The sequence below is a fragment of the Sinohyriopsis cumingii genome, chromosome 19, assembly GCF_028554795.1.
Source record: "Sinohyriopsis cumingii isolate HCF-2022 chromosome 19, ASM2855479v2, whole genome shotgun sequence".
NCBI classification, from domain to species: domain Eukaryota; kingdom Metazoa; phylum Mollusca; class Bivalvia; order Unionida; family Unionidae; genus Sinohyriopsis; species Sinohyriopsis cumingii.
Genome location: NC_142979.1, coordinates 47,793,620 through 47,805,776, shown reverse-complemented (window position 1 = coordinate 47,805,776; position 12,157 = coordinate 47,793,620). Strand labels below are relative to the sequence as shown.

The 12,157-nt window shown below is 33.7% G+C and overlaps 1 protein-coding gene across 3 annotated transcripts in view; it reads left to right on the top strand.

Annotated features, from left to right (window-relative positions):
* LOC149775653 (uncharacterized) overlaps positions 1–12,157 on the top strand; it is a 283,048-nt gene that overhangs the window by 118,550 nt on the left and 152,341 nt on the right. For all 3 annotated transcript variants that reach the window (XM_089943843.1, XM_089943842.1, XM_089943844.1), the window contains one exon: positions 378–392. In XM_089943843.1, the coding sequence (XP_089799969.1) occupies positions 378–392 (15 nt within the window). The remainder of the gene's footprint in view (positions 1–377; positions 393–12,157) is intronic.

Genomic DNA, 12,157 nt, shown 5'->3' with positions numbered 1-12,157 from the left:
CCACTAGGCCACCAGAGTGGTAATTTCAAAAGGAACAATGCTAGTCCAACTGTAAACAGCATAGACCCTGATATGCCATATTATAACTTGCAGGCAGATTAGGGTATATGTTGTTTGTTCTGCTGATTGCTTCCAACAAACTGCACAGACCCAGATCTGCCAGTACAGTTTGAGACAACAGGTCTGGGTCTGTGCAGTTTGCAGTAGGACTCTACTTATAAGTGAGTATAGAAACTAGTTTACAGGAATTCTATACTTCACGCCTCAACAAGACATAAGTTATGTTGTGTATATACCAATTTAAATACCTAATATCTTATTTGAATGGAACATTGTATGTAAGATTATACATGGATTTGCAAATTTTTATTTTGCAGGCTTAAATGATAATGGTAAAATTTATCTTCTAGCCAGATGTATGTACATGTATATAGCTGCTTCTTCATTAGATCAAACTAGTTGTGTAGATGTCATAAATATGCTACATATAGGTTTGTATGCAGTGTTTTCTCCAGGACATGCAAATGCACAAATCCCACCTACATTTAAAAATCACTCTTAAAGAATAGGCAAATATGTATAAAAATCATGCACATTTTGCATTTTATAAGCATAACAAAATCATGTACATTCTTTAACATTAATACAACTAATCAATTAATGTAAGTGCTTGACTTCTAATCAAGTAAAATAATCAGTTTCATACTAAATGACTAACTGAGCAATGAGATACTATTGGTGATTATCTAGTTACCAACTGCACTTAGCAAATTTATACAATGGCAGACATGTAACGTCCAGTATTTGGAGATACATGTAACGTCCAGTATTTGGAGATACATGTAATGTCTCTGCAGTTACATGAAGTTCTAATGCATAAGATGTAGTGCTGTTGTTATAACACATGAATGTATTTAGTGTAGTGTCGTTATTATAACCCATGAATGTATACAGTGTAGTGTCATTGTTATAACACATGAATGTATTTAGTGTAGTGTCATTATTATAACAGCTACTGCTATGCTCATAATAATTAAAACAGACATTTATCAGACACACATTTGATGAAACATACTATTGTATCAAGGGTCTATTCAATTTATCACATTTGACAAAACATACTACTGTATAATGGGTCTTCAATTTATCACACACATTTGATGAATCATACTACTGTATAATGGGTCTATTCAATTTATCATGCAACCATTTGATGATATATACTACTGTATGCACACTTTTGTTTAAACATACTACTGCATAATGGATCTATTCAAGTTATTGCACACACATTTGATGAAACATACTACTGTATAATGGGTTATTCAATTTATCACACACATTTGATGAAACATACTACTGTATAATGGGTCTTCAATTTATCACACACATTGGATGAATCATACTACTGTATAATGGGTCTTCAATTTATCACACACATTTGATGAATCATACTACCGTATAATGGGTCTATTCATTTTGTCATGCAAACATTTGATGAAACATACTACTGCATACACACATTTGTTTAAACATACTACTGCATACACACATTTGTTTAAACATACTACTGCATACACACATTTGTTTAAACATACTACTGCATACACACATTTGTTTAAACATACTACTGCATACACACATTTGTTTAAACATACTACTGCATACACACATTTGTTTAAACATACTACTGCATACACACATTTGTTTAAACATACTACTGCATACACACATTTGTTTAAACACACTACTGCATACACACATTTGTTTAAACACACTACTGCATACACACATTTGTTTAAACACACTACTGCATACACACATTTGTTTAAACATACTACTGCATACGCACATTTGTTTAAACATACTACTGTATGCACACATTTGTTTAAACACACTACTGTATGCACACATTTGTTTAAACATACTACTGTATGCACACATTTGTTTAAGCATACTACTGCATACACACATTTGTTTAAACATACTACTGCATACACACATTTGTTTAAACACACTACTGTATGCACACATTTGTTTAAACATACTACTGCATACACACATTTGTTTAAACACACTACTGTATGCACACATTTGTTTAAACATACTACTGCATACACACATTTGTTTAAACATACTACTGCATACACACATTTATTTAAACATACTACTGCATACACACATTTGTTTAAACATACTACTGCATGCACACATTTGTTTAAACACACTACTGCATACACACATTTGTTTAAACACACTACTGCATACACACATTTGTTTAAACACACTACTGTATGCACACATTTGTTTAAACATACTACTGCATAATGGATCTATTCAATTGATTACACACACATTTGATGAATCATTCATCTGTATAATGGGTCTATTCAATATACCACACACACATTTGATGAATCATGCTACTGAATAATGAATCTATTCAATTTATTATACACACATTTGATGAATGACACTGCTGCATAATGGGTCTAGTGTATTCAATATACCACACACATTTGATGAATCATACTACTGTATAATGGGTCTATTCAATTTATCACATACACATTTGATGAAACATGCTACTATATAATGGATCTATTAAATTTATTACACACACATTTGATGAAACATACTACTGTATAATGGATCTATTCATCTATTCAATGTTTTACACACATATTTGATGAAACATGCAACTGTATACATTGTCTGTTCAATTTATCAGACATATTTGATGAAACATCCTACTGTATAATGGGTCTATTCAATGTATCACACACACATTTGATGAATCATACTACTGTATAATGGATCTATTCAATTTATTACACACACATTTGATGAATCATACTACTGTATAATGGATCTATTCAATTTATTACATACACATTTGATGAATCATACTACTGTATAATGGGTCTATTCAATTTATCACATACACATTTGATGAAACATGCTACTATATAATGGATCTATTAAATTTATTACACACACATTTGATGAAACATACTACTGTATAATGGATCTATTCATCTATTCAATGTTTTACACACATATTTGATGAAACATGCAACTGTATACATTGTCTGTTCAATTTATCAGACATATTTGATGAAACATCCTACTGTATAATGGGTCTATTCAATGTATCACACACACATTTGATGAATCATACTACTGTATAATGGATCTATTCAATTTATTACATACACATTTGATGAATCATACTACTGTATAATGGATCTATTCAATTTATTACATACACAATTGATGAAACATGCTACTATATAATGGATCTATTAAATTTATTACACACACATTTGATGAAACATACTACTGTATAATGGATCTATTCATCTATTCAATGTTTTACACACATATTTGATGAAACATGCAACTGTATACATTGTCTGTTCAATTACACACATTTGATGAATCATACTACTGTATAATGGATCTATTCAATTTATTACACACACATTTGATGAATCATACTACTGTATTAAGGGTCTATTAAATTTATCACACACATTTGTTTAAACATACTACTGTATGATGGGTCTATTCATCTATTCAATGTTTTGCACACATATTTGATAAAACATGCAACTGTATATGTTGTCTATTCAATTTATCAGACATATTTGATGAAACATCCTACTGCATAATGGGTCTATTAAATTTGTCACACACACATTTGTTTAAACATACTACTGCATAATGGATCTATTCATCTATTCAATGTTTTACACACATATTTGATGAAACATTCTACTGTATGATAGGTCTATTCAATTTATCACACACATATTTGATGAAACATGCTACTGTATATGTTGTCTATACAATTTATCACACACATTTGATGAAACACACTGCTGTATAATGAGTCTATTCAGTTTAACACATTTGATGAAACATACCACTGTATAATGAGTCTATTCAATTTCATTACACACGTATTTGATGACACATACTGCTGTATACGGGATCCATTCATTTTATCACTTTTGATGAAACACACTACTGTATAATGGGTCAGCTCATAGATATTGTTCTCATATTCCCCCTTAAAAAAATAGATAAAAAATGCCCCCCCCCCCTTTAAAAAAAATACAAAGGGAGCAAGGCTTGTATCGTGAATCATAGTGATATGTGGCACAGGTGTATCATTTCACCTGTACCTGCTTTGATTCAGATTCAACTCTTAGGTATGATTTAAATGTTTTTGTTTGATTGAGCTGTATGCCTGATATGATTCAGATGTTGTTATTGATTGAATTGTATGCTTGATGTAAGTCAGGTGTTGTTATTGATTATTGAGGTGTTGTTATTAATTGAAATATATGCCTGATATGATTCAGGTACTGTTATTGATTTAATTGTATGCTTGATATAAGTCAGGTGTTGTTATTGATTATTGAGGTGTCATTATTGATTGAAATATATACCTGATATGATTCAGGTACTGTTAGTGATTGAACTGTATGCTTGATGTAAGTCAGGTGTTGTTATTGATTGAACTGTATACCTGATATGATTCATGTAATGATATGATTCATGTACTGTTATTGATTGAACTACAGTGTATATGCTTGATATGAGTCAGATGTTGTTATTGATTGAACTATATTCTTGATATGAGTCAGATGTTGTTATTGATTGAACTACAGTGTATATACTTGATATGAGTCAGATGTTGTTATTGATTGAATTATATACTTGATATGAGTCAGATGTTGTTATTGATTGAACTATATACTTGATATGAGTCAGATGTTGTTATTGATTGAACTGTATACTTGATATGAGTCAGATGTTGTTATTGATTGAACTATATACTTGATATGAGTCAGATGTTGTTATTGATTGAATTATATACTTGATATGAGTCAGATGTTGTTATTGATTGAACTATATACTTGATATGAGTCAGATGTTGTTATTGATTGAATTATATACTTGATATGAGTCAGATGTTGTTATTGATTGAATTATATACTTGATATGAGTCAGATGTTGTTATTGATTGAATTATATACTTGATATGAGTCAGATGTTGTTATTGATTGAACTGTATACTTGATATGAGTCAGATGTTGTTATTGATTGAACTATATACTTGATATGAGTCAGATGTTGTTATTGATTGAACTATATACTTGATATGAGTCAGATGTTGTTATTGATTGAATTATATACTTGATATGAGTCAGATGTTGTTATTGATTGAACTGTTTACTTGATATGAGTCAGATGTTGTTATTGATTGAATTATATACTTGATATGAGTCAGATGTTGTTATTGATTGAACTATATACTTGATATGAGTCAGATGTTGTTATTGATTGAACTGTATACTTGATATGAGTCAGATGTTGTTATTGATTGAACTATATACTTGATATGAGTCAGATGTTGTTATTGATTGAACTGTATACTTGATATGAGTCAGATGTTGTTATTGATTGAATTATATACTTGATATGAGTCAGATGTTGTTATTGATTGAACTATATACTTGATATGAGTCAGATGTTGTTATTGATTGAACTATATACTTGATATGAGTCAGATGTTGTTACACTGGACAACAAATTTTTACAAAAGTCATGTTACTGAAATAAAATTAGTCAATTCTTATAAATTTTTATGTGCTGAACACGAATATGACAGTCAAATTGCAAAATTGGCTCTAGTTTTTTTGTAATCTGCAAGAAATTAATGTTTACATAACGAAATGCATTCCAATAGTAAAAGGTCAACTGTAATAGCCTACCTATAAAAAATCAAGTCATTGACTACATCTTAGATTTCTTCGCCTGTCTCTTGTACAGCTGTTCGGGAGCATCTCTGAGGAGTGTCCAGCAGTAGTCAGCCAGCATTGTAGTGGACCATTTTCCCTGGTATCTTTGTTCCATTGTTGCGATATCTTGATGAAAACGTTTGCCGTGTTCATCACTAACAATACCACAGTTGCTAGGAAAGAAATCCAAATGGGAATGAAGGAAGTGAATCTTTAGAGACATATTGCAGCCAAGTTTCTTATACTTCATCAACATGTCTTCTACTAGTTCCTTATAGTTTTCTGCCCTAACATTTCCGAGGAAGTTTGTAGAAACTAGGCGAAAAGCATTCCACGCTTGTTTCGCGTCACCTTCCAGCAAGTTGTTGAACCGGTCATCTTTGAAAAGCTCTCGAATCTGAGGACCCACAAAAACTCCCTCTTTAATCTTTGCTTCGCTGAGTCGAGGGAATTTTTCATGCAGGTATCGGAATGCTGGCAAAGTCCGGTCAATGGCTTTCACGAAGTTCTTCATCAAACCTAGTTTGATGTGAAGGGGTGGTAGCAAGATTTTCTGAGCCTCAACCAGAGCTGGGTGTTGGATATTCTTCTCTCCAATGGCTACATTCTGCCTGTGAGTCCATTCCTTCCTCATGTAGTGCATTTCCCTTGCTCGGCTATCCCACTCGCATAAGAAACACATGTATTTTGTATATCCTTGCTGCAGTCCCATTAAAAGGGCAACTACCTTCAAATCACCACAGAGGTGCCAGCTGTACTTGTTATACTCAATGGAATTCAGTAGCTGCCTTAAGTTATCGTATGTCTCTTTCATGTGGACAGCATACGCTACTGGAATAGATGGAAGAATGTTTCCATTGTGCAAAAGCACAGCCTTGAGACTCAGTTTCGAAGAGTCCACAAATAGTCTCCATTCTTGTGGGTCATGAGTGATTTTTAAAGCATTCATGAGGCCCTCAATATCGGAACAGAATATCAGATTACTTTCCTTTCTGAAGAAAGGCTCCAATTGCTGGTGGCGCTTTCGATATGCAGTAATTGTGACATCTTCTTCTAGAAGATTCCATTGTTGGAGTCTTGATCCTAGCAATTCTGCCTTGTTCTTTGATAAGTCCAAATCACGAATCAGGTCATTTAGTTCTTCCTGTGTTATTCTGTGTGGGGTTGATGATGCACCACAGTGAAAATCTGGATCACTGCATGCTGATGGACCAGGAGAAGAACAGGTCGACTCACCTTTGTCTTCGTCAGATGAATCAAGAGAATATTCTGCTGGAGGTTCTGGAATAGGAAGTCCCTCACCATGTGGAACTGGTCTCAATGCAGACGGAATGTTTGGGTAGACTATTCTCGACTTCTTTCGCTTTGTTATTCCGCCGGAAAGAGGAGGAACCAAGCAGAAGTAACAGTCATTTAGGTGGTTGCTTGGCTCTCTCCACACCATTGGGACTGCAAACAGCATTGATGACCTTTTGCAATTCAACCACTGTGAAAGCTGTGTTGTACATGTAGCACAGCATATATGCGGAGCCCAAGGCTTGTCTTGGTCACCAACCTTGCATCTGAAGTAAAGATGATATGCCTTCTTCACTTGAGAATTGATACTTTTCTTCTGGTTGGCAAATGTCACTTCCCCACAAATATAGCAAAAATTGTCCGCGGTATTAACACACTTTCGAGGCATTACTGTTCTTTATTGTACGTAAATGGATAAAATAATAAGTTTTATGTAACAGTAGCTTGAACTGTCTCGCACAACGTCTAAAATATTTTAAATGCTGAACCTATCTGATTGGGCTTTATATAGTACACTGCTTACGTCAGCTTCAGCAGCCGCCTGGCATTAGTATAATAGGCCTACACATGTATAGTACACTGCTGACGTCAACTTACTTCAGCAGCCGCATGGCATTAGTATTACATTGCATCAGAAAATGATGCAATCAACTGTGGATGATGTGAGCATGATGGTATTATGCAATGTTACATCATTATTCCGGATGTTGCTGCAGTCCTACTGGAGAAATTTACACAGTGAAACATAGAAAATGAGGTATATGAATATCTTCAAAACGAGAGCCAATACAAATTTTTCACGGTTATATTCGTGTTCGGCACACCAAAATACTACAGATTAGGGCCTTTTCAAGTCAGTAATGATTTCACTGTTGACCAGTGTTATTGATTGAACTATATACTTGATATGAGTCAGATGTTGTTATTGATTGAACTATATACTTGATATGAGTCAGATGTTGTTATTGATTGAACTATATACTTGATATGAGTCAGATGTTGTTATTGATTGAACTATATTCTTGATATGAGTCAGATGTTGTTATTGATTGAACTACAGTGTATATACTTGATATGAGTCAGATGTTGTTATTGATTGAATTATATACTTGATATGAGTCAGATGTTGTTATTGATTGAACTATATACTTGATATGAGTCAGATGTTGTTATTGATTGAACTGTATACTTCATATGAGTCAGATGTTGTTATTGATTGAACTATATACTTGATATGAGTCAGATGTTGTTATTGATTGAACTATATTCTTGATATGAGTCAGATGTTGTTATTGATTGAACTGTATACTTGATATGAGTCAGATGTTGTTATTGATTGAACTATATACTTGATATGAGTCAGATGTTGTTATTGATTGAACTACAGTGTATATACTTGATATGAGTCAGATGTTGTTATTGATTGAACTATATACTTGATATGAGTCAGATGTTGTTATTGATTGAACTGTATACTTGATATGAGTCAGATGTTGTTATTGATTGAATTATATACTTGATATGAGTCAGATGTTGTTATTGATTGAACTGTATACTTGATATGAGTCAGATGTTGTTATTGATTGAACTGTATGCCTGATATGATTCAGGTGTTGTTATTCATTGAACTGTATGTCTGATATTATTCAGGTGTTGTTATTCCTAGGTTCATCTTTGTTTTGTAGTGCATAGAATGTTACCTTAATAGGATAATTCTCTATCACCTGCAAGATCTGCTAAAAAGTTTTGAAACACATATAAAATACCCATTATTCAAAGTTGTTAATTTACAAAACTTCTATAAAATAAAATGGATAATTATATTGTCTGGTATTTTATGCTATGGTGGATGATTATGCCAGAGTTGATAATTATGCCATAGTTGATGACTGTGCCATAGTGGACAAGTATGTTATAGTGGATGATTATGCCAGAGTTGGCAATTATGCCATAGTTGATGACTATGCCATAGTGGACAATTATGCCATAGTGGATCATGATGCCAGAGTTGATGGTTATGTCATAGTTCATTATATTCTGTGCTTTTTTTTGACACAAACAAAAATTTAAATCTCATTTGTCTGGTATTTTTATTTGTTTGTTTGTTTCTGAGGACTAATTATTGGTCTCTGCAGTTTTTAAAACGTTGAAGAAAAATGAATCCTTACATACCACTAGATGTATGCAACATCTGAAGCCACATTAACTCAGCAGGTGAAGCATCAGACTCAGAACCTAAGGGTTGCAGGTTTAATACCTGTCCAGGCCACCTGAAGTAATCTGTTTTTTTGTGTATCCTTGGAAAAAGCACTTAGCTCCCATTTCCTTAATGTGATATAGCCAGTAGTATGTTAAAAAACACTAAGACCCATTTCCTTTATATGATATAGCCAGTAGTGTGTTAAAAGGCACTAAGACCCATTTCCTTTTAGATGATATTTAAGCCAGTAGTGTGTTAAGAGGCACTAAGACCCATTTCCTTTACATGATATTTAAGCCAGTAGTGTGTTAAAAGTCACAAGGATGCATTTCCTATACATGATATAGCCAGTAGAGTGTTAAAAGGCACTAGGATGCATTTCCTATACATTATATAGCCAGTAGAGTGTTAAAAGGCACTAGGATGCATTTCCTATACATTATATAGCCAGTAGAGTGTCAAAAGGCACTACAACCATTTCCTTTATATGATATAGTTGGTAGTGTGTAAAAAGGCACTAGGATGCATTTCCTTTACATGTAGCCAGTAGTGTGTTAAAAGGTACTTAGCTCTTATTTCCTTTACATGATATTAACCAGTAGTGTATTACATGTAAAAGGCATTAGGATGCATTTCCTTTACATGATATAGCCAGTAGTGTGTTAAAAGGCACTAAGACCCATTTCCTTTGCATATAGCCAGTAATGTGTTAAAAGGCACTTAGCTCCCATTTCCTTTACATGATATAACCAGTAGTGTGTTAAAAGGCACTTAGCTCCCATTTCCTTTACATGATATAGCCAGTAGTGTGTTAAAAGGTACGAATAACTTTTATTTCCTTTACATGATATAGCCAGTAGTGTGCTAAAAGGCACTTAGCTCCCATTTCCTTTACATGATATAGCCAGTAGTGTGTTAAAAGGCACTTAGCTCCCATTTCCTTTACATGATATAGCCAGTAGTGTGTTAAAAGGTACGAATAACTTTTATTTCCTTTACATGATATAGCCAGTAGTGTGCTAAAAGGCACTTAGCTCCCATTTCCTATACATGATATAGTCAGTAGAGTGTTAAAAGGCACTAGGATGCATTTCCTATACATTATATAGCCATTAGAGTGTCAAAAGGCACTACAACCATTTCCTTTATATGATATAGTTGGTAGTGTGTAAAAAGGCACTAGGATGCATTTCCTTTACATATAGCCAGTAGTGTGTTAAAAGGTACTTAGCTCTTATTTCCTTTACATGATATTAGCCAGTAGTGTATTACATGTTAAAAGGCACTAGGATGCATTTCCTTTACATGATATAGCCAGTAGTGTGTTAAAAGGCACTAAGACCCATTTCCTTTGCATATAGCCAGTAATGTGTTAAAAGGCACTTAGCTCCCATTTCCTTTACATGATATAGCCAGTAGTGTGTTAAAAGGCACTTAGCTCCCATTTCCTTTACATGATATAGCCAGTAGTGTGTTAAAAGGTACGAATAACTTTTATTTCCTTTACATGATATAGCCAGTAGTGTGCTAAAAGGCACTTAGCTCCCATTTCCTTTACATGATATAGCCAGTAGTGTGTTAAAAGGCACTTAGCTCCCATTTCCTTTACATGATATAGCCAGTAGTGTGTTAAAAGGTACGAATAACTTTTATTTCCTTTACATGATATAGCCAGTAGTGTGCTAAAAGGCACTTAGCTCCCATTTCCTATACATGATATAGTCAGTAGAGTGTTAAAAGGCACTAGGATGCATTTCCTATACATTATATAGCCATTAGAGTGTCAAAAGGCACTACAACCATTTCCTTTATATGATATAGTTGGTAGTGTGTAAAAAGGCACTAGGATGCATTTCCTTTACATATAGCCAGTAGTGTGTTAAAAGGTACTTAGCTCTTATTTCCTTTACATGATATTAGCCAGTAGTGTATTACATGTTAAAAGGCACTAGGATGCATTTCCTTTACATGATATAGCCAGTAGTGTGTTAAAAGGCACTAAGACCCATTTCCTTTGCATATAGCCAGTAATGTGTTAAAAGGCACTTAGCTCCCATTTCCTTTACATGATATAGCCAGTAGTGTGTTAAAAGGCACTTAGCTCCCATTTCCTTTACATGATATAGCCAGTAGTGTGTTAAAAGGTACGAATAACTTTTATTTCCTTTACATGATATAGCCAGTAGTGTGCTAAAAGGCACTTAGCTCCCATTTCCTTTACATGATATAGCCAGTAGTGTGTTAAAAGGCACTTAGCTCCCATTTCCTTTACATGATATAGCCAGTAGTGTGTTAAAAGGTACGAATAACTTTTATTTCCTTTACATGATATAGCCAGTAGTGTGCTAAAAGGCACTTAGCTCCCATTTCCTATACATGATATAGTCAGTAGAGTGTTAAAAGGCACTAGGATGCATTTCCTATACATTATATAGCCATTAGAGTGTCAAAAGGCACTACAACCATTTCCTTTATATGATATAGTTGGTAGTGTGTAAAAAGGCACTAGGATGCATTTCCTTTACATATAGCCAGTAGTGTGTTAAAAGGTACTTAGCTCTTATTTCCTTTACATGATATTAGCCAGTAGTGTATTACATGTTAAAAGGCACTAGGATGCATTTCCTTTACATGATATAGCCAGTAGTGTGTTAAAAGGCACTAAGACCCATTTCCTTTGCATATAGCCAGTAGTGTGTTTAAAGGCACTTAGCTCCCATTTCCTTTACATGATATAGCCAGTAGTGTGTTAAAAGGCACTCAGCTCTTATTACTGTTACATGATATAGCCAGTAGTGTGATAAAAGGCACTCAGTTCTTATTTCCCTTACATGATATTAGCCAGTAG